This window comes from Sciurus vulgaris, assembly GCF_902686455.1.
Source record: "Sciurus vulgaris genome assembly, chromosome: 7".
Lineage (NCBI taxonomy): Eukaryota > Metazoa > Chordata > Mammalia > Rodentia > Sciuridae > Sciurus > Sciurus vulgaris.
This window is the reverse complement of record NC_136467.1, coordinates 46,396,734-46,421,859: the sequence shown is the minus strand read 5'-3', so window position 1 is coordinate 46,421,859 and position 25,126 is coordinate 46,396,734. Positions and strand designations below refer to the sequence as shown.

General features: G+C 34.2%; 1 protein-coding gene across 10 annotated transcripts in view; it reads right to left on the bottom strand.

The window, feature by feature from the left end:
* Positions 1-25,126, bottom strand: part of FAM184A (family with sequence similarity 184 member A) — a 133,821-nt gene that overhangs the window by 20,197 nt on the left and 88,498 nt on the right. For all 10 annotated transcript variants that reach the window (XR_013765394.1, XR_013765395.1, XM_079149004.1 and 7 more), the window contains exons 10-11: positions 6,077-6,289; positions 2,542-2,695 (exon numbers count right to left, since the gene is read on the bottom strand). Coding sequence is in view for 8 of the 10 variants with exons in the window: in XM_079149004.1 (XP_079005130.1) it covers positions 2,542-2,695; positions 6,077-6,289 (367 nt within the window). In the remaining 2 variants the exon portion in view is untranslated. The remainder of the gene's footprint in view (positions 1-2,541; positions 2,696-6,076; positions 6,290-25,126) is intronic.

Sequence of the window (25,126 nt, the reverse complement as noted above, 5' to 3'; positions counted from 1 at the left end):
ATTTAAGGGAAAAAGAATAACTAAAGGCTTTGCCACACTGCTTACACACATAAGGTTTCTCTCCATTGTGAGTTCTTTCATGGGTTTGAAAGGAACTAGAATAACTAAAGGCTTTCCCACACTGCTTACACACATAAGGTTTCTCTCCAGTGTGAACTGTTTCATGTACTTTAAGGGAACTGATACAACTGAGTGATTTTTCACATTGTTCATTTACATAGGGTTTCCCTCCAGTGTAAGTTCTTCCATGTTTTCTGAGGGAAGGGAAAATGAAAGGATTTCCCACATTGCTCACACACATAAGGTTTCTGTTTGTTGCAAGTTTGTTCATGTCTTCACAAGTTACTCATAGAGAAGGCTTTTTCACATTGCTTACATCCGTAGACTTTCTTTCCATTGTGATTTTGCTCATGTCATCCCAAGCTACTGAAACAACTAAAGGTTTTCCCACATTGCTGACATCCATAGGGTTTTCTGCCACTTTGAACCCTTACATGGTATTGAAGAGTACTGTGTTTAGTGAAAGCTATACCACATGGTGTACATATATATGGTTTCTCTCCAGTTTCAATCCTTTCATGTATTGGGAGTAAGCTGGGACAAGTTAAGACTGTCCCACATTGCTTATATTCATGGTATTCCACTTCAGTATGAGTCTTTCCATGCTTCTGCAAGCACTGATAATAAATAACAGCTTTCCCATGTTCCTGATATTCATATGGTTTATGTCCGGTGTGAGATCTGAGGAGCACATATGGTGATGAATCACCAATGAAGTCTTCTCCATACACAAAGCTTTCACATGGTTTTACACCAGGAAGAGTTATCTTGTTCTCAATATAATCTGGAATTTGGCCAAAGATGTCTCCATGTTCACTACCTTCAGAGTTTCCCTAATACTTGACTTCTTAGATTTCTTCTAGGATTTTTGCATGTATCTTTACTGGTCTGGTTGTCTCTTTCTTTTCCTTGAGAGACCAGGCTCCTGAAGGTTTCCTGCATCACATCTTATGCTGAGTGAAAAAAGCCTATCTCTAAAGGTTAAATATTTGTATTATTACATATATAAACCTGATTGTATTTTAAAGTGACAAAATTGTGGAAATGGGGAACAGATGAATGGTTTCCAGGAATGACAGGTAGGAAGGAGAGAGAAGTAGGCGTGGCTACAAGTGGACAAGAAGGATCCTCACAGTGCTGGAAATGTTCTGTATCTTGACAGTATCAATGTCAATATAGTCATTATATCATTATTACAATATTTTATTATATTATTATATTAAAGTTTTAAAAGATGTCACCACAGGGTAACTAGGGATTTCTCTGTATTATTTCTTAAAACTACATGTAAATATGTATTTTTAAAAACCCCCAAACTCCTTGTCATTAAAGATATTTCAAAAAACGTTTCAATGGATTAAACAATAATAGTTCTAATACTTGGTCTGTTTTTACTCTCCTCACATACCTGTGGAACCGTGTATTTCCCGTTTGGCCACAACTCTCCCACCCAAGTACTAGCCATGTCCCATTCTGCTTAACTTTGAAGAGCAGACAAGATTGGGTACATTCAACATGATATGGTTATAGACCCCCCTTTGGCCATAATTATCTAGAGGCCACCTCTGCTTTTCATAATCAGTTCTGTGCAAATTCAAAGCATTAGTTCATTTTTAAATTCTCTTCGCTTAGCACAATCTGTAGCATATACTCAGGTACTTCACAGACCTTTAATAAATGTTCACACTTAATATGCTTTTTGTGCTAGCTATGACAATGGCTTTTCAAGGAGGAAGAAGCGAGAACTGTAATGATGTGGTGAAAGACTCCCAACAGCAATAGAGAAGAGAGTCAAATGGCTTTCCCTTTGAGGCCCAAAATATTTATAACAGTTTGTTCTTCTTTGTTCCCAATTCTTTCTTGGAAAAAATATGTACTGAAGTGTGAAAAGCATGCAATAAAAATATTAGGAGAATTTGGAATAAAACCAAACAGTAGAAAATGGAATGGTGGTGCTAAGTTTCCAAATTACACACACACACCAAAGCAAACCCTTAAAAACATATCTACTTTTTCTTCAAAACTCTACTTCTCTCTTTATGCAAAGGACCATCCTGTAGATTAAAACCCCATATAAAATATACCTCGACAAAAAGGCAGACCTAGTCATTAAAAGAAAATCCTGAAGTGGAAAAAATCAATATATGACTTTGTAGTCTAAAGATACATGGTTTCGTGGGTCTGTCCATTAGACAGTGACTGATTTTTGAGATGCCTGAATGTTCTAACTCAGTCCCAAGAGGGCAGATAGAATTATCAATGGGTGCTGCTTTCAGAGCCAGAGTATAGAGAAATCTGAGTGAACGTTGTATTCTACCCACTCTATTCTACTTCACTTGCCTTTTCAAATAAAATATGCTATGCATTCAGATATTATCTTGATACTTCAAAATTTAAAAATAAAACTGTAACCTCACAATGAATCTTAAAATGGAAGAATATACAAGTAATCATGACAAGATTATAATCCTTCTAAAATACCAAGCATAGCCTTTCCTTCATCTTCTAATTCAAACCGAAGAGTCTGAAGTTCCTGTTCCATCTCTATCCGAAAGCCTTCCATTGACTCTCGGTGAGCATCTTTCAATGACTGAAGCTCTGCAGAATGTTTCTGTTGTAAATGATTTTCAAGAGCCTAGACAGGAGAAGCAAATTCAAATCATTATGTTAGAATACAGGAAACAAATGTAAATAAGACAGAAAATAGTTACTAAAACTCAGTTACTAGTTAAGAAGTGGAAAGTATTTTAATTTTCAAGAAATTAGATATAAGATAATTACCATTAGAAAAAATAGGAGGATTAATTTAGTAGAATAAATGAATCACCACCAAACCAGTTTGATTCAAAATATTTTGTTTGAATTGGAAATATAAGCCTTTTACCCATGGTAGTTTTCAAAAATAAAATCATTTTCTAAAGTTGCTAAAGGGTATAAACTACATAAAACTAATAATTCTTCTGTAGGCACATTTAGACTTAGGAAAGACCAGGAGGAGAGCATCACCAAGAAAAGATCTTCTTGTTGGGAAAAAAGCAATGGAAGTTTTTTCAACTTATCCAATAGCTAGTATCTATTTTTTTATAGTCAATCTTTGTTCCTGCATTTGTGTGAAGAGCAAAATCTCTGAAGAGTAGGTAGATAGAATAGTAAACAAAAGACTTTTATGTGATTAGTTTAAAAAGCCTTTCCAGAAAGAAGAGACCACAACATGTGGCTAAGACCAAGAGAAAAAGACGGCTATAGGAAAAAAAAGAGCTCAAAAAAAAAAAAAAGCTCAGAGTTCTTTAAGCTTAAGAGACTGAACTGTGCCAGAAAGGGTTTGTTTGTTTTACCATAATTTATAAAATGAACCAATGTTGCAAAAGATTATAACTAGGTCTGTATTTATTTTTTTAGGGCAACCATTACCCTAAAATACTATTTTTTAAAATCAGTATTTGATTATTTATGCTGTTTTAGAAGTATTTTATTTCTGAAAAATAAAGCATGGGTTACTTTCAAGACAGGTAAAATAAAGGATTTAGTTTAATAATACTGCTTAGGTAGCTTGGCTATCTAATGAATGCAGTAAAATCGCAGGTTCTAATTTCCTTTGAGAAAGGATTCAAGTTAAGTGATAAAAGACTGTGTGAAGTTAAAACTAATGATATGAGAGCTACTATGTTATCCCAATTCCTGAGAGGTATCTAATGTATTCATTGGACTGTTTATAATCAGGCCTAATTCTTTTTAAAAAAGGAACTTCCTTGACTTTCTGGACAAGATCCACATACCACAAGCAAGTTAATTTTTTTTTTTTTTTAAGAAGTAAGTTCTTTCTTTGAATAATTCTTTATGTAACATATCATTTCTTAAATAGTGCTTGTATCCACCAAAAGATTCAGAAACAACCTAAGTCAAAAAAAATTTTTGGCAGTAAAACTGTGTTCTTCTATCACTTCTTTATCTTAATTAAAATAAGGTCCTTGAAAGAAATTGAAAAATAGTTAGGAAATTAAATTAAAATAAGTCACATTAAGACTATTTCAAACTAACATTTTAACACAGAACTGAGTAGTGAATATGTGACGATTCTGGCATGTAATATGATTAATATAATAATGTATCTTGTTGGTCTAGGACCAGACTTCCTTAACAGGACTCCCATAGCACAAGAAATAAAAGCTAGAATCAACCACTGGGATAGATTCAAACTAAAAAGCTTTCTCTCAGCAAAGGAAACTATCAGCAATGCGAAGAAAGAGCCTACAGAGTGGGAGAATATCTTTGCCAATCATACTTCAGATAGAGCACTAATCTCCAGAATCTATAAAGAACTCAAAAAACTCTACTCCAAGAATTCAAATAATCCAGTTAACAAATGGGCTAAGGAAATGAATAGACACTTCACAGAAGAAGATCTACAAGCAATCAACAAACATATGGAAAAATGTTCAACATCTCTAGTAATAAGAGAAATGCAAATCAAAACCACCCTAAGATTCCACCTCACCCCAATTAGAATGGCGATTATCAAGAATACGAGCAACAACAGTTGGCGAGGATGTGGGGAGAAAGGTACACTCATACATTGCTGGTGGGGCTGCAAATTAGTGCAGCCACTCTGGAAAGCAGTGTGGAGATTCCTTAGAAAACTTGGAATGGACCCGCCATTTGACCCAGCTATCCCACTCCTTGGACTATACCCAAAGGACTTAAAATCAGCATACCACAGAGACACAGCCACATCAATGTTCATAGCTGCTCAATTCACAATAGCCAGACTGTGGAACCAACCTAGATGCCCTTCAATTGATGAGTGGATAAAGAAACTGTGGTATATATATACAATGGAATATTACTCAGCCATAATGATAAAATTATGGCATTTGCAGGCAAATGGATGAAATTGGAGAATATCATGCTAAGTGAGATAAGCCAATCTCAAAAAGCCAAAGGACGAATGATATCGCTAATAAGTGGAGGATGACACATAATGGGGGGGAGGGAAGGGTTAGTGTTAGGGTTAGAGTTAGGGTTAGGGAGGGGGGCAAGTATGGAGGAAGGAAGTACTGTATAGAGGGTAAAGAGGGGTGGGAGGGGTGGGGGGAAGGGAAAAAATAACAGAATGAATCAAACAACATTACTCTATGTAAATTTATGATTACACAAATGGTATGCCTTTACGCCATGTACAAACAGAGAAACAACATGTATCCCATTTGTTTACAATAAAAAAAAAAGAAAGAAAAAAAAATTTCTAATTACATTCCATTGTGAGATGATAAGATGTTCAGAATTATTTCAAAATTATTTTGTATTTTGTAAGATTTGCTTTGTGGCCTGATTATATGATTTATTTTGGAGAGAATTCTATGAGCAGCTAAAAATAAAGTATATTCGGTTGGAAAAAAAAATAATAATGTATCAATTTTATTTAACCCCTCTGGGTTGGTGTCACACTACTTTTCTCAGAACTTTGGGAAGAATATAAGGAAATTATAATATTTTGAAATGTCTCCAATTTCTCTTATGAACTTTTTGTACATGGGGGGGAAAAGGAATGTGAAGATAAACTGGGATAAAAATATAAATTTCTTGGATACCCTTATTTTTTTGTACATTTAAAAGACGAAAATTAAAAATTTAAGGGAAGACTTACAAATATGAATAATACTAAATGATTAGAAATGTTACATTTACAGAACCATGCTAAAAAATTTAACTGATTTTATTTCTCCTTTAGCTTTTTAAAAAAAATCACAATATATAAAAAGCTATAGAGTATATAAGTTTTGTCATTATGATCAGAAACAAATAAAATGTTGGCCCCAATCTGGTTTGTCTAGTGTAGTGTATGATTAGGGTACATGTTTAATCACTCTGATCCTTATAGGAAGTCATATCCTGGAAAACATATTTAAATAAAAACAATACATAATGTCTTGCAGCAAAATGGAATTCTTAAGAATCTGAGTGCTAATTATTATTAGGTGGTTGGATTACATTTGAACATATGTCATATTAAACTTACTCTTTGTTCCTTTTCCTTTTCTTCTTCCATGGTTTGAAATGCAAGAACATGTGCTTCTTTTAAGGATTTATGCCTCTGCTGATGTTGTTCCTCTAACTCTTCAAGTTCTTGGGTAAGTCTTTGTCGTTCTTGTGTAAACTGGACTTGCAGTTGTTGCAAAGAAGTCTGAGACTGGGAAAGCTGAATTTCCAGATTCTGTTTCAGCAAGGAAATCTATGCCACAGAATGGTACACAATGAGGAATAAATACAAGGCATATTTCACACATTGCCAATCTAAGGGCCATTTTATAAGCCCTTAAGAAAATTTAAAATGCTTTACAGCAAAATCTAATCTTGAATTATCATCATTTAAAATTCTATTTTCAGTAGTTGTCTTATTTGTAAACTAAGGAACACTATAGCCCACATTTAGAAATTCAATGAACACTCATGCTGAAACATAAAAAAAAATTAGTAATATAGAATAAGAAGACAAATAACATATAATATTATAGTCATTTCAAGGAAATAGTATGAAAAGTTAAGTTGCAATTATTTATGAAGAAGTAGAGTAAAATAGTTAAGCTTTGTGGGCTGAGCTAAAATCCTAATTCTCTCACTTGTTTGCATTTATGCTTCACCATGTGTTATAATTGTGTTACTACACAGAGTTATTAGAACAGCCCCTGAAGCCAGATGCAGTGGTGCACACTTGTAATCCCAGCAGCTTCCAAGGCTGAGGAGGAGGACTTCAAATTCTAAGCTAACCCCAGTAACTCAGCAATACTCTAAACAATTTAGTGAGAATCTGTCTAAAAATAAAAAAAAGGGGTAGGGTAAATGACACGAGCAATTCAATTAAATAAGCTAAAACTGTTTGAGAATTAAAGACCTACTCCTTAATAGATTTGTCAGCTTATAATTTAGAATCTTTGTGTTAAAAATTGTTTTGAATTTTCATTTTTGAAAATTTTCCATTTTAATTCAAATAATTTGCAAACCTTTAAGCTTTTTTAAAAAAATCACAAACATGCCAGGCATAGTCACACAGTGCCTTGGGAGGCTGAGGCAGGAGAATCAAGGCCATCTTCAGCAACTTAGCAAGACTCTGTCTTAAGAAAAGGTGTGTGGGTGTGTGTGTGCTGAGGATGTAGCTCAGTGCCAGGGCTATCCTGAGTTCAGTCCCTAGTATCATAATAAACAAACAAAAAAACTCACAAAAATTCCTTAATCCTGGAATTATATATTTACAGTAATATCAGGTGCCTTTTTTTCATTATGGAAAACTGATTTGTTGTTCCTTTTGAAAACGAACATCGGCCCTAATAAGTTAGCATTGTTTCTGGAAGTTTTAATATACTTAAAATGAAATATTTGTAAGAATAAAAAACATGTATATATTATACGTGTTCACATATGCAGTTGATGAAACCACTTCATTTGATCTATTTATATTCTCATATAAGGCTACTGTAACTTCAAACAATATAACTCTAAAAGTCTGAGATTAAGAGAATTTAGGGGAACCAGATAAAAAACTGTAAGTTCCATAAATAACTTAAGACATCCTATATGTTTATGTACAGTAAAACTGTTTCCATAGCCAAGAAAGCCAAGGGAAGAGGAAACTTTAAAGTGAGTTTTTGTAACGGGAAAAGACTTTCCTTTGATGGATGGCAGACATAAGCTGCCTCACAGGCAAGGAAAGGTGCCTAGGAAAGACAGGCACCTTTCCTTGTGTTCTGGTGCTGTCTCACCAGAAACACAAAGCATGAAAGGAGGAAAGAGACACCCACGCGAAATTGGAAAGGTCAAAAGCAAGTGGCTGTCTTCTTTTAAAGCTGTAGGAAACAGGCATAGACTACAGTGAGCTTAGGTGGATCATTAGCTGTATGAAAGGGTTTTGGACAAAGTTATAAATCAGGATTAGTTGTAAAGGTTAGCATATGCTTTTATGGAAATAGTCAAGCCATGGTGAGAAATGATACAACTGGCATAGATATTCAATCTGTTATAATGTATTTCCAAAGAAGTGACTCTACCTTTTAAAAGTTTATGAATTCTACTCATTAATTTGTATGTAAATGTAAGATTTCAGAGGTTATTTTATGTTTAGAGCCAAGGGGGAACTGCAAGGCTTTGAATCCAGGCAATGCAACTCCCTATACCTCTAAATGGCAGTAGAACCTATGGTTTAGACTCTGAAATAAGTCCTGCAAATGTGGAAATTACATGAGAATGCCACAGCTGAATCTAAGGCCACACTTATGGAGTAATAATTATTCTACGTGACTCCTCATCATTTTGTGCAAGAACAATCAGGACGAAACAAATATTGACATCCTAGAAAGAAATATAAATAATAAAAAGATAATATGCAACAAAAATGTTCTTGAACATTGACGTGTAGATAGTAGAGCAACTCTCTTTCCAGCCAGCTGGTTCTTGAAATGAAAAAGCAACTCCACCCATTCTCTTCCCAGGTTCAACATTAGTTCTTTCCAAGTGTTCAATCCATGGTGACTGCCTATTCATCTATAGTGGTAACTGGTTAGAGTATATTTGGGAAAGTTGGAAAAAGTGCATATTACATGTAAGATTACATGTAAGATTATGGTTGATATTCTCAAAGTTATTCATTGGTACATGATTAAGTGGGGACTGAACTCTGCCTAGCATTCTGCTCTCCAAGCTGTCTGTCCTGGTACAGATATGTGTCCACCCTCAGAAAATGGGCATAATTTTCTTTTTGGCACAAAAGCACCATTTGGGCAGGACCCTGAATCCTACCCTCTAGTTGAATGTGCACTTAGGTTAGTAAGAAGCCAACCATTTCACAGCAGTGTACATAATTTGTTTTCTGCAATATCTACTTTAAAAGTTCACTGAGTCAACACATCTTTCATTGTGTCAATTTAACTACAATTGTGCCAAATTATGTTAATTTGACTACAATTCGACTCACCCTTGAACTACTTAAGAATGAAACTTTTGAAGAAATATGACAATAAAATGAATGAATGAAATATCACAGTAATATATAATAGTTATGCATTTAAAATCTAAACAGTTTTAAACTTCTCCAGCTAAAATAAAATACACTTAAATATTTTACTGCATTATTATATACTTTACCTTGAAAGAACTCCAAAATAATAATTTCCAACTTAGGATGTATGATTAGTCTTTGAATCTATATTCAAGAAAATAATATAAACTACATGCAGAAAAACATTATCATGCAGTTTAGTATTTAAATATACTTATTTTTGTATTCTTAACTTTGGAAAGCACACCAAAATAATAAGGCAACCTAAAATCTTTAAATTCATGCTCAAGACAGTAATGTGAATGATACGCGAAAAGTGTTAATCATGCAATGCAGCATCAAAACTCACTTTAATAAATAAATTAGTAGAATCACAATAAATAAATCAGCCTTTACTCAGCATAAAAATTGCATGGAAGTTTAAAAGACAATGAGCAAAGCAATGTAAAATGGACTAATGTTTTATAGCTATAATTTAAATAGCTGGGTTTAATACATTTTGTGAAAGTACATATTAATATAAAACTTTATTAATTTGAAACAACCAGGAACAAAGATGAACTTTACATTAAAAGGTTTGGGCAATCTGGATTAGTTCTTTCATTGTAGAATTATACAATACAGAGAAAGGTATTTGTTAATTAATAGGAAACAGTTGTTGCTTTGAATTGGATGGTGTATTCAAAGTAAGTAGTACATATTTCCATACATTTGTAACAACTTCAAAAATTTTAATATTTTTATTCATTTTAAACAAAGAGAATCTATTTCAGAAAAGAATTAGCCCTTATTTTTAAAATTCTTACCACAGCAATTTAAATATAAATTACATAATATTTTCTACTGATTAATAAGTATGATATTTTTCACATTTAAAACTAAATTACACTGACAGTAATTATCACCTTCTGACTTCTATCACTTAAAAATACTATTATCTTTTTGAAAATCAAGCATTGTTGACTTTTTGAAAATACAGTATTGAAGACAATTCTGTAAAAATGTTACAGTGAAAAAACTAAAATTAAAAATATATGGATAATTTTCTTTTTCAAAGAAAGACAAGTGTTAACCTCTTTCTATTGAGGAGTCTCGCAAGGGTTCTGTACCTCCATAATGGTACTTGTAGAACTAACTCAAAATAAAATTGAAATATCAAATCTGAAGTACTGGATATGATAGGATGTCAACATGGGACATTGTTATTAATTTTGTACATATAACCTACAACCTTTGGTTTTGTTGGCGGCCCCCTACAAATCAGTCCTACTGCAGAAATGAATACAAAAAGTATACAATTTGTTCTAAAAAATAAAGTAAGTCTTAAGGTAGTAAATGTACTCTGTTTTCCAACCTGGCTGTGTATGGGTTTCAATCAATAAATGCCTAGACCCTGATCCCTTGAGATTATGATTTAGTAGGTGTGCAATTGGGCCCAGGAAGGCCAACATATTTTTATTCCTAATTACCAAAGTAAGAAGCATTTATTATAGGAAAAAAACTGAAAAAATATGGAAGTATATAAAATAAGAAGGAAGGTTTCTTCATTCCCATTCCTTGCAAAATCCCAATCCCAAGAGGAAATGAGTGTCAACACTGTTACATATCTCTGTAGATTATAATGCTTGATATCTGCCTTGATAAAACTGACTGCTTTCTTTTGCTTTACTTATATCATGTGCAAACTAATGGATGATTTCACTAAATGTAGAGATTATTTTTTGCCACAATCTGACAAAATACTGGCTCTGTCTTATACACAGAAGTTTCTTGGTGGTTGTGGGGCATACTTCAACAAGATCAGCATTTATTTGGACAATAAACTATATGCAGAAAAACATTATCATGCAGTTTAGTATTTAAATATACTTATTTTTGTATTCTTAAACAGAGACCTCTAGAGCTGCTGATGGCAACAGACATTCCATCTGCATGAGAGAAGTAAATACGACTTCAAATGTGAAATCATGAAGGTATCCTGACCTGCAGGTGTAGATAACAGTGGTTTCCACAGAGCCAACTCTGTGTAGCTTCCTCAAAATTAGTATAATCAGGATTATTTAATGATATTTATTGATTTTTTGCTTTAGGAAGACCAGTGAGTTTACACTTGTAGTTTTTCTTCCCCTTTACAATGACATTCATAGGGTACACATGGTATATTCAGATATGCCCCATTTTGTGTAATTATTAATTTGTTATTATTTTGGAGACAAGGTCTACCATGTTGCCTCAGCTGGCCTTCAATTTACAGGCATGGGCTTCCATGCCTGGCTACCCATTACTTATTATTTTTAATGACTACACACATTTCCCACAGCAATTACTATTCCTTGCCTCTCCCCCCCTTTTTTTTTCTTTCCAGTTAGATGAACTTTTGAGTTTGTTATGGGATTAAATGGAAATTCCTATCTTAAAAAAGGTTAGGTACTTTTCCTAGCACAAACAGATGAAAATAACTGGGATAAGATTATCTTTATTAATGTAAGGCATTAATATTGTCAAATGCTTTCAAATAAATACATCAACATAAATTGCCAACCTAGGCTTAGTAGAGGATATAGTAATATACCAAAGAATATTAATACATCAATGACTTATGTAAATGCTCATGTATAAAATATGAAGGTGCTCAAATATTTAAATTCCTTTTTAATCACTAGGTTGCTATTACTGAAGAGCCTATTTAAGTAAGTTTAAGTTTGTGAAATAATCATTCTGAAAAAAAATTTAGTTCAAAAAATTCATTTTTGTTATTTTTTTAAAGACTTGTAAACTGAGTTCATCATTGAGAATAGTAATGCTTCATAATTTCCTAGAGGTATTCGTAAAATGTGTTACCAATCATGTTCTCATTCAGAACTAAAACTAATTAGAAAGCAACTATAAAGAAATGTATAAATAATCACTTGTTTTAAAAGATGATGTATGTAGGAAAAACTTTGGCCAGGGTTGAACTTCTATACAGGGGGCTGGATAGAGAGAGTGTGCACAGAAGGTGGGTTATCTCTAGACTTGAAGCTCTGATCTCTCCAGGAAAGGGTTGGCAAACTAGAGCCTGTTTCATAAATTAAGTTGTACTGGAACACATTCATATCCATTGGTTGATACACCTGTTGAACATAACATTCTGACAAGATCATATTTTGTTGTGGATGATGACAGAGTGGAAAGGTGATCGCCAATGACTATGACATTACCTAAGAGAATCAACTAAAGGGGTTGTTACCAACCCCTTTTACTATTATTGCTTTTTAGGAGACAAATCAAAACATGAGCAGTTATTAATAGATACTTAATAACAAATGTGTCTTTTAGTTATAATTTTAATTTAATAAGGTTGTTTTTATTGAATATCTTTTCATTTATAACTATTAAGGGAAAAAAGACTGTGCTGTTGCAAATATTCTGAAGGACAATTAAATTAATTCAAAAACAATCACATCTGATTTGGGTTCTTATTTCTATCCCAGTTAATAGATAATGTTATATTCATCACTTGAATTGTTATTAATATGACAAAATTGAAATTATCATGCCAAAAGTCTTACTATGTTCTATGCAACTGTTAAAAAGATTTTCTAAATGTGGCCTTTTTATAATGTTGAGATAAATATTTGTTGCTTATTTTTAAATATATTAAAGAAAATTCTAAATGCATTTAAATATTTCTTACATTTTCTGTAAAAAGAAAAGGTGAATGTGAAAGGTAGGCAACATTTTTCTTTTCTCTGGGTGGGGTAGACATACCTATAATTCAGCTACTCAGAAGGCTGAGGCAGGAGGACTACAAGGTCCTCCAACCTCAAAAACTTAGCAAGACCCTGTCTCAAAGTAAAAAATAGAAAGGGCTGGGGTGTAGATCAGTGGTAAAGCATCCCTGGGTTCAATTCCCAGTACTGCAAACAAACAAAGAAAGAAAACTTTGTTGCCTTTCTTAGATATGAGAAAATAGAAGTATGAAAACTTCACAGGGCATGTCTAGACTTGAAGCTTTGATCTCTCTAGGAAAGGGTTAACAAACTAGAGACTGTTTTGTAAATTAAGTTGTAATGAAACACAGTCATACCCACAGGTTGACACATTATCTATTATCATGCTGCAACTGCAGTCAAGTGGTTGCCACAGAAACCTTGCAACCCACAGAGCCAAAAGTATTTACCATTTGGCCCTCTACAGAAAAGACTACTCCTTGCTCTAGGCTATCAAGAAAAGTATTCAAAGATGCTTAACTCTGTTATTTTAAAGGACAAGTTAAGTGTGGTTTTGGTATGAAAATAAAACTCATTTTTTCTTTTTGTGAACTGAAGGTTTCATTGTGTGGAAACTTATCTGTGTTAATTATAAAATTAATGTAAACTATGTTCTAACCTCATGAACCTTCATAACTATTTGATTCTTTTAAATAAACAAGTCTACTAATACCACTTTTTCAAAAAATAAACTAGTTTAACAAAAGAAAATAAACAAGTATTTATGCTCTTCCATATTTAAGCTAATCAACTAGTTAATAGTTTTTAAAAATATTGCTATGTCTTTCAAAGTTAACATTAAGTAATTAATTTTATGTTTGAGAGGTAAGATCCTGTTTGACTTTATTACTAAATTATGTTTATTAAAACAATGTAGATGTATGCACATACACAATCATTCCTGAAAGTTAGAAGCAATTAATACCCATATAACAAAACATTCTATCAAACTCCAAAGTGTTTTTTTATTTGTTAAGCTTTAAAGCAGTGATGTCATTATGCAAAATCAAAAGTGCAACATGCCCTTGTGTACAAATTGTAAGTGCCGATCACTTACATTGTTGATAGATTTATGCAAAGCTTCACCCAGAGAATGCCGCTATGAAGAAAAGATCACAGAAATAAAGGGAAACATTTAGAAATCAACTAATTGAAAGAGGGATAAAAAGGGAGAGTAAAACACAGAACGTTAATTATATGTTCAAGAAAAAATAAACTGAAAACAGTTCTGAGAGAGAAATTGGGCAAAAAGAATTTTAAGACAGTCTAAATTATCTATAATTTCTTAAACTATATGATATGTTTGTGGACTGGTAGACTTACCTATGCAAAATATTAAAGGCTAAAACATGCAAACTACAATTCAGTTTAAAAGATGATGGTTACTGAAGAACCTAGAAAGGTTAATATTGTAAATTCCTTCCAGGCATCTAAAACTGGAAGAAAGGTGATCCTTGTTATAAAGAGTCAAATAAGTTAGCTGAATTGTGCTTGGTATTAGGGTCTTATAGAACTTTGAGCAATGAAATTGGATATTTAGCTGAAGTGATTTCTGCACAAAGTTTTGAAGGTTTTGGTTGGCTCCTCTGGGCTACTTATGGAAAAATACAAGGGGAAAGAAATGACTTAAAGAATTACTTAGCAAAGACTGGGAACCATGAGGCACACCTGTAATCCTGGTGACTCAGGAGGCTGAGGTAGGAAGATTGTGAATTCAATGTAGGCCTCAGCAATTTAGTAAAACCCTAAGCAACTCAGCAAGACACTGTTTTAAAATAAAAAATAAAGAGGGCTGGGAATGTGGCTCAGTTAAGCACCCCTGGGTTCAATTCCTGGTATGGAAAAGAAAAAAAAAAAGGAACTAGTATGTAAAGATTTGGAAAATTCTCAGCTTATCCACACACAAAAATAAGAGCGTGATTAGAAGAGCAACTGTTCGCGCTACCTCAGCAGGCACTACTCTTTGGGAGAAAAAACAAAATAAAGATGATGACAGACTCTGAAGGTGATTCAGGAATCAGCAGGGATGCATCCTTGGTTCTAGAAGAAGAGATCTCTACCTCATTTTCAACAGAACAGACAATTTCCACCAAAGCTGTGGGGGGAGAGACCATCCAAAGCCATGGGGGTGGGATCACCTGGAGCCTTGGGAACTCAGATGCTGCCTGGCAAAGTTAGAGGAGAAGGACTGTCAATCTAATGGACCCAGAAGGCAGGATACCAAGCCAGTATGACAGGAAGGTAGGACCTTCACTCTCGTGGGCCTGGAAGGCAGAGCATTAGGCCAAAAGATTATGCTCAAACCTTAAGATCTCATGAAGTTTGACTTGTAGTTTGGACTTATTTGATATTCATGACTTCCTTTTCTTTCCTATTTCTCCCTTTTGGAACAGAATATCTATCCTACTCCTGTCCTATCATTTTATTTTGAAAGCACAAAACTTGCTTGGTGCTATACAATTTGGGTAACGAATGCCCCCCAAAGGTCCGTGTGTAAAAGGATTGGTCCTTAGCTTAGCATTCTAGAGAGATGGTACTACCTTTGGGAGGTGGGGCCTAGTGGGACATCCTTTTGTCACTGGAGGCATGTCCTTAAACAGGATTGTTGGCACCTGATCTCTTCTTCATTTGCTGTTTGGTTTTGTGGCATGAGGTTTGGCTCCACCACACATTCCCAGCTATTACCAATCAGTACCACCACAAGAGGCCTAAAAGCAATAGGTATACCTGTTCATGGACTGGAACCTCTAAAATCATGAGGCAAAATAACCTTTTCTTTTTTTATAAGTTAATTATTTAAAGTAGTTTGTTATAGCAATAGAAGGCTAACACACTTGATTTTACAGGTTTGTAACTGGAAAGCAATTTGTCTTAGCTTGCTGATATCTCATTAAAATAATATTTAGATTTTAGACTTTAGATTTAGGGTTTATGCTGGAATGAATTTAAGCCTTCTGGGTATGTTGACATGTAATGACTATATTTTGCATATGAGAAGGACATGAATATGGGGGACCAGACTGAATGCCTGTGTCCCCAATCAATTCATATGTTCAAATCCTAACCCCTATGTGATGGTATTAGGAAGAAGAGCCTTTGATTAGGTCTGAAGATGGAACCTTAAAAAACAGAAACTGAGGAGCTCCCCTGGCCCTTCTACCTATGAAGATACAATATAGGTCAGTTATATATGATCCAGGGAATAGGACCCCACCAGATACTAAATCTACTGGCACTTTGAACTTGGACATTGTAGCCTCCTAGAACTGTGTGAAATAAGTTTCTGTTGTTTATAAGCCACCTAGACTATGGTAATCTATTGTAGTAGTCCAAGCTAAAACTACAAATGTCAGCTTAAAGGAATAAACTAGAACTTGGTATACAAAAATATTATTTGGCAAGTATGCTATATAAGCAAGATCCATGTCAGCAAAAACTAATGCCCTATATAATAGCTGATTTGTTTTAAAGTTTTTTTAAGTTTGTTGTTAATTTTTGAGATGAGCAAAAAGGGCTTAAAGAGATCTTCTTGAATTGATTGAGACCACTCAGACTCCAACACAGAAAACTTACTAAATGTATTTCAGGATTTCTATTTTTTTTAATTGTTACAAATGTTTATTAAAGATTTTAAAGGCACATATGGCATTAAATACAGAAATTCACTTTTTGTTTTTTATTTTTTACAGGCTGCATTTTGATTCATTGTACACAAATGGGATACAACTTTCGTTTCTATGGTTGTGCATGATATAGATTCATACCATTCGTGTAATCATACATGTACATAGGATAATGATGTCTGTCACATTCCACCATTTTTCATAACCCCCCCCCCCCATTTCCCATGACATAATCTAAAGTTCCTCCATTCTTCTCTCACTGCCCACCCCCAACCCCCATTAAACACCATCATTCACTTATCAGGGAAAACATTTGGTCTTTGGTTTTTTGGGATTGGCTTACTTCATTTAGCATGATATTTTCTAATTCCATCCATTTATCTGCAAATGTCATAATATTATTATTCTTTATGGCTGAATAATATATATATATACACCAGTTTCTTTATCGATTCATTTGTTGAAGGGCACCTAGGTTGGTTCCACAATCTAGCTTTTGTGAATTGATCTGCTATAAACATTGATGTGGCTGTGTTACTGTAGTATGTTAATTTTAATTTCTTTGAGTTTAAACTGAGGAGTGGGGTAACTGGGTTAAAGAGTTGGTCCATTCCAAGTTTTCTATGGATTCTCCACACTGCTTTCCAGAGTGGCTGCACCAATTTGCAACTCTACCAGCAATGTGAAAGTGTACCTTTTTCCCAACATCCACACCAACATCTATTATTGTTTGTGTTCTTGATAATAGCCATTCTAATTGGAGTAAGACAAAATCTTAGAGTTGTTTTAATTTACATTTCTCTACTTATTAGAGATGTTGAACACTTTTTCATATATTTATGAATTGCCTATATGTCTTCTTCTGTAGACACAGAATGAACCCACATAAACACAGTTAACTCATATAGACAAAGGAGTCAAAAACATACAATAAAGAAAAGATAGCCTGTTCAATAAATAGTGCTGGGAAAACTGGACATCTGTATGCAGTAAACTGAAATTAAACTTCTATCTCTCACCCTGCACAAAACTCAACTCAAAATAGATTATGGACTTAGGAATTAGACCAAAATTTTGCACCAAATAGAAGACAAAGTAGGCCTGAATCTTCAACATGTTGGCTTAGGATCAGACTTCCTTCACAATACTCCCAAAGCACAAGAAATCAAAGCAAGAATCAATAAATGGGATGGACTCAGACTAAAAAGCTTTTTCTCAGCAAAGGATACAATAAATAATATCAAAAGAGAGCCTACAGAGTGGGAGAAAATCTTTTCCACATGCACTTCAGATAGAGCACTTATCTCCAAAATTTATAAAGAACTTACAAAACTTTACACCAAAAATACAAAGAACCCAATCAATCAATAAATGGGCCAAAGAACTGGATTTCTATTCTTGAAGGATTAATACAAACTTTCAGGTAAGTGAGAAGAAAAACTGAAAATAATTTTTAAAAGTTACTGAACATAATTAGAAATTTAGAGCTTTATATGTAAAAAACAAATCAAAACAATGCCCTTAGGAGCTATCTCATTATTCTAAACCCCACTTTGTACCTCTAGAAAATAGGACAAGATTTTACATGTTTACAATTTGCAGACATATTAGTATATAAATATTGAAATCTACTAAATTATAACCTTTGGAGGACAGAAAACCTATCTTCATGCTTTGTATTCCAAGTACATAACTAGGTGCCTAACAGAGTAAATGATCAATAAATGTTTATTCAAAGACTAAGTGAATTATGTGAACTTAAAACATTCAGTTAGATTTCACTACTCTATTTTACTTCTTTACCACAATAACAGAAGCAACAGAAAAAATTCTAGATAACTAAAAAAAAAAAAACGTTATTTAGGAAAAAGGTGTGTGTGAGAGAGAAAGAAGAGAGAGAGAGATGGGGCGGGGGGATCCTGTTTACAGAAGTCAACAGATTCTAAGACCTAGAAATGTAACCTCTGGGAAATGAACTAGTGAGTATACTACATACACTAAATATTTGTCTGGAATATATAAATCTGAACATAGAAAGGTTATCAAGTGGAAAGCTGTATTCACTGATGACACCAATCTTCTCCCCCTAACCTATTCTCCAAATTGGAGCCAAAGTTTTGAAAGGACAGTACTTGAATATTTCACACTCCTGCTTAAGACCCCTCAACAGCTCTTCATTGCTCTTTGGATAAAGTTCTAAATCCCTAACAAGGCAAACAAGGCCCTGCCTTCCCACCATCCAGCTCTCCACTCTGTAGAACAAAGGAGTTCCCTGGGCTGCCTTAGGGTCTTCACATACACTGTCCCCTGTGCTCAGAATGTGCTTCTCTTCTCCTCTTGTCCTGACTTCTTTTCTTTTAGGTCTCAGGTAAAGAATCCCACATTTAGAGAAGCCTTCTCCCAATTCTCAAGCTAAGTCAGTTCTTCATGTTACATATGCTTATATACCACAGTTGAAATTCAACACCCCTTTTCCTTCCTAGACCTTGAGTACCCAGAAGACAAAGACCACTCTGAACCCATTGAAGGTCTGATGTAGTACCTAGCATACCAAGAGGCACTCAACTTTGGATAAACAGATAAATGCAAATGCATGAAAGAAGTTATAAAAGCAATTCCTTGCCAATTTCAACACTTAGTGATTTCTTTTCTTTTTGGCACCAGAAATTGAACCCGGGGCACTTAACTCCTGAGCCGCATCCCTAGGCACTCCTCTCCCCTGCCCTTGTTTTGTTTGTTTGTTTGTTTTTTGTTTTTTGTTTTTTAGACAGGGTCTCGCTAAGTTGCTAAGGCTGGCTTTGAATTTAAGATCCTCCAGTCTCAGCCTCCTAAACTGCTGGGATTATAGGCAGGTGCCACCATGCCCAGTCTCAACACTTAGGGATTAACAAACAAACAAACAAAGAAATAATATGGAGTGATATGTGTCAAGACTAAAACCACTTAAAAAACCTGGGGCTTACCACAAAGACTCTGAAGTCAGACTGAAAGTTGGAAGTGGGAACACAGAAGGTACTCAGGGGACTAATTATACTTATCAGAATCGCCAAACTATTGTATTATCAAAAGTTTTCCATTGCCATGGGGCTAAATATAAAGCACTACTACTAATAATTTATGTGTAGACAATATGCCACAGGAATACATCCATGACATTCATAACTATTGCTTGATTTTTAATTCTAGCTCAAATAAAAGATCTAAACAATAGAATAAATTTCTCATTACTGACAAAAGATGTCTTTATTGAACTTTTTACTTACTTAAAAGACAATATTGATATACTGCAATGCAAATAAAATGTTAAAGCTTAAAAAATTTCAAATTCGTTATTTAGCATATAATACCATAATTTCTTAAAGTAAATTACATAAAGTCTTTTTTAACTTTAATATTAAATATACTAATACCTAAAGGAAAGCAACTAACAAACTAAAAGATTTAGAAATAGATTTCACATTTTAAAATAGATCCCTATTTTAGAAATAGATTTTAGGAGAATTATTAATTCTCCCAAAGCAAAAAATAAAAATTCATGAACCATTACTCAATATTTAAACTAAAATAGTAATAAAAGACATGAATGAATAAAATGAAAGTGGAAAAAGCTAATGTGTCCAGTTTTTCTTAACATTTTTCTCAAATTTCACAATCATATATGAATCCTTGCATCCAAAACACTTTCTTTTTAGTATCTTATGTGACATAGGAATGGATTAAGTTGATGGATTACTATAATTGCTCTTAAGTATTTCTTGTGTGCTCTGGGCCCCAGGACATGGGAAGGCATGACCTGCTCTACACTCAGTCATGAAAAAGCCACATATTCAGTCCTCATTAGCTAACTACCTGTATTTTAAAGCTAGTTACATGGATTTTGAAGTTCCATTCCTTTCTTCTCTTAAAAGTACTAATTTAAGAATTGGATAATTCTAAAAAGGGAGGCTTAGGTATGGAAAATAAAATTAAAAATTAATGATGAAATACTTTCAGATTAATTCAGAAAGCCACTTAGCATCTTCAAAGAAAAAAAGACTCAGGAGGAAGAATACAAACCACATAAATCTGGTGAAAGAGGATATAATATAGCTGAAATAATATCATTAATTTTTTTCACTAAAGATAAATTAAGGACTAACTTTCACATTTACTAAGGAAAATACTACAAATTAACTTTGAGTCAAGGAACTGAAGTAGAAATGAAGAAGAATAATGGATTCGGGTTGGGTTTTAGTAGACTAATTTTACTCCACATTCTTTTAAAAAATTTTTTTATTTGTTCATTTTAGTTACACATGACAGTAGAATGTATTTTGACATATCATACATACATGGAGTATGATTTACCATTTTTGAAGTTGCAACTTCACATTTTCTGAGAGTGAAATTAGGTCATGTCATCTATTGCCACTCTTCTAGCTGGTTTTTCTTCCCCCGCAACAAGCAATCTCTTTACCTTTTTTTGCTTTCTTCTCTTTGGCTTCCCTTTCACTTCCTCCAGTCATCTCTGTTCTCAGAGCTTAGGATGGATCTCTACACAGTTTTCCTGTTCTCCTAATTTCTAAGCATGGGATTCAAAATCTTTCAGCTCAGCTTCATTGCTGTTCCTCAGGGCATTGGCCCAGGCCTCTGACTATCTTGGGAAGCAATAACTATTCCAGGTCCCTTGCTATTCCCTCTGTCTCAAAATCTGTTTCCATTTATACTTCCATGAAAAGATAATGCTGCTGGGTTGGAGATGTAGCTCAGTGGGAAAGCGCTTACCAGCATACCCAAGGTCCTGAGAGTTTAAACCCTGGTGCTGGGGAAGGAAAAGAAAGGTAGTACTTTTTCTTTTTCAAAAACTTAAGGACTTAAGAAAGGGTTTCTAAAAACTGAGGAAAATACACTGTTTTTCTTATATGCATGAATATGATTTCTAAAGAGCAAGAATATTTTTCTTGCCAAAATAAAAGAATAGAGAGCAGCAAAATGTGTACTGAGCTCTAAGTCCAAACCAACCCCATAGTTTTGGGATCTTGACAGTCTAGACTGATAATATTATTAAGATCCACAAATGTGAGCCATGTGTGCAATTTTAAATTTTTTCAGCAGTCACATGAAAAAAGTAAAAGTAAAAGGTAGAATTACTTGAGTCATGTTATTTAACCCAATATTTCCAAAAATTACCATTTTAACATGTAACTATACAAAAATACTAGCAAGGCATTCATATTCTTTTTGTAACAATTTTGTGATTCACAGTATTTTATACTTAGATCTGATGAGTCTCATTTCAAGTGCAGTATAGCCACTGTGGTTAGTAGCTACCATACTGAGCAGCACTGGTCTAGAAATCACATAGCAGTCAGCAACAAACCTTAATGAAAACTGGCTTTCAACTGCTTTTCATGAAAAGCATTTACTTTGATGCTCTATTTCTTAGAGCAGTCATTGCTTTTTCCTACTGAGTGTGAAAAACCCTAAATATATTGGTCATTATAAAATTAGCTTACCACTTCCTCTCCCAACTGAGTAGCTTGTCTCAAATGATGAAGTCCTTTTCAGTCCTCTGGTTAAATCCCAAGTCAACTTTAACATTTTCTTCTTTTACCAAAGTATAAAATTGAAATTATATGCTAAGTTTCTTTAAGGTTTCTCTTCTATTCTCAATGAAATAAACTTAAGTTTTAATTGGGTAGAATTATTTGCATTTCATGTATTCAACAATTTCTTGGGTTGGGGAGATAGTTCAGTTGGTAGAGTGCTTGCCTCACAAGCACAAGGCCCTGGGTTCAATCCCCAACACCGCAAAAAAAAAAAAAAAAAAAAATTCTTCTTTGGTCCTTTTGCCTCAGTTTTGTTTCACTCTATTCAACACATGTGGAGTGCTTAGTACATGCCTAGCATAATCTTAGGTACTAGGGACAAACAGTGAATAACACGAAAGTCTAGGTCTCAGCAAACTTGAGAATCAATGTAATGCTGTGTAGTAATAAATGTTTTTAAAAAACACAAAGTAAAATAAGGGGAAAAGGGTAATGCAGGCTTCTATTTTAAAGAAAGTAGTCAAGGAAGAGTTTTTGAGAAGTTAAAATTTGAGTTACCAATGGAACGAAACGAAAGGAAAAATACAAATATGTGCCATGTGGAGGGACTGGCAGGTACAAAGACTTCAAGATAGATGAGACTTGGGGTGTGTGTGTGTTCACTTTAAGTAGTCCAGGATGGCTGTAAAAAGGGGAAGGGAGAAAGTGGTAAGAGAAGATGTTAATAATGCAGCCAGAGAACAAACTGTGAGGGTCTGAGAGACCACGGCAGGAGTTTGGGTTGTATTCTAAATGTGACAGGGAGTCCCTGGAGGGTTTGGACCAGGTAAGTACATAAGCAGTACTTTTCTGGTTAGAAAATAATCTGCAGAAAGCAAGAGTAGAGATCCAAAGAGAGTTAAAGTTGCAGAACAAGAGAGAAGTATAAAGAGCTTGAACTCCAGTGGGATAGTGGAGGAAGTGGTGAGCGGTGGGCAGGTTTTGGATGTGTTTTGAAAGTAGAGCAGTAGGGAGTGCTGTGGACTGGCTGTACAATGTTAGAAAGATAGAACAGTCAGAGATGGCTGAGTGGCAAATGGATGGTAGTTCCGAGGAGGAGGAGTCTGGCTTTGGTTGAGAGGTATGGAGGGATGCGTGATATATATTCAAGAATTCTATTTCATGTTGGCAAGGATGTGGAGAAATAGGTACATTTATACATTGCTGGTGGAACTGCAAATAGGTGCAACCACTCTGGAAAGCAGTATGGAGATTCCTCACAAAACCAGAAAAGGGAACCACCACTTCACCCTCAGCATATGCCCAAAAGACTTAAAATCTGCATACTATAGTGACACAGCCACATCGATATTCACAGCAGCTCAACTCACAATAGCTAAAATATGGAACCAACCTAGGTGCCCTTCAACAGAAGAATGGATAAAGAAAATGTGGTATGTACATATACAATGGAATATTACTCAGCTTTAAAGAAGAATGAAATTATGGCATTTTCTGGTAAATGGATGGAACTGGAGGCTTCATGCTAAGAAAAATAAGCCAATCTCAAAAAACCAAAGATTGAATGTGCTCTCTGATATGTGAATGCTGACTTACAATAGGTGGGGGGAGAAAGGGGGAGTAGAGATTCACTGGATTGGACTGGGGAGTGTGGGGGGAAGGAGGGAGAAGGGAATGGGAAAGACAGTAGAATAAATTGGACATAACTTTCCTATGTTTATATATGAACACATGACTAGTACAATTCTATATCATGTACAACCACAAAAAATTGGGAAGTTATACTCCATATGTACGATATATCAAAATACATTCTACTGTCATGTACAACTAAAAAGAACAAATAAAAAATAGCATAACTTGAAAGGCAAAAAAAAGAACTGTATTTCAGATATTTTAATTTACATATTAAAATATGTCTCTATTACATCCTCATTTCCATACCACAGTCTAGCTTCCCAAAATAAAAATTTCAGTATGTTATTTCCTTCTCCATAAAGTTTTGACAGAATCTCATAGTTCACTGAGTAAACTTTAAATTCCTAACCTCTCCCCAAAATGTTTCCCAACCTTACTTTTTCTCATTAATGTATTTCTCACAGTGCCTAAGAAATAAGAGTATGTGTAATAAAATGCTTGTTGAAAAATTAAAACATTTGGTATTTTTGTTGCTCCTCTATGTTCATCTTTTGCTCTACTCATGGTCACACTACAGATGGCCTCTTCAGTGAAATCCTGCACAATCACATTGGTTATATTTCTGTTTTTCTACTTTTAAATTTCTAAGGTATGTTGGTAAATGTTAATAGCTTTGTGAAAGCAAAGTCTTGATATGTAGCTTTTGCTGATACCTATGGTGTAAATATCGCTACCATAGGTGATTACAAGTCACCAATATGATATCCCTGAATGTGTAGTTGGGAAGAGATGCACACAACTGGCTTTGATGAGGTGGTAGGAAATAGCTTCAATATACCACTGCATCTACAGTGCAGACTGGATCATTTGTAACTTTTGCATAGTGACTTTTATTGTTAAGTATCTGTATATAAATCTTCCTCCTACCAGCTAATAGATGGTAAATTTCTGAAGTGTAAATATTATGTCATAAACATGGCTGTAACCCACTAAATGACTTTGGGACCTCAAAGGTCACATCTGTAAAATGAGGAGTCAGCTCTAAACTAAAAATTTCACCACTGTGTGCCTATTATGGTCCCTGTCTCACTAATTTCTCAAATTCTGGGAATGAGACTAAAACAAAGGACTATGTGATGAATTTCTGGGGAAAAAATTAGAAAAGATGGTAATAGATGACTATACAGTTACTTTTCTTTAAGTAGAACTGAAGAACAAGAACGTAGTACTTTTGTTTTAGAAGAATTCAAATGTATACATTGCTTGGCCCAGGACTAAAGTGTAGTTACTGAATGGAAAAGAGAATACAATGCAATATTAAAAGAGAACTAAATATTTGACTCCAAACTAAAGCACAGTGAAAATAATAGCTTTTGAAAAATTCTATGAAATAAAAACTTCTGATGCGAGGAAAGTAAGAATTTTATGCTTTTCTATGCTTATTTTTAGATAGGTAGGTGAAAAGGGTGAGATGGTATC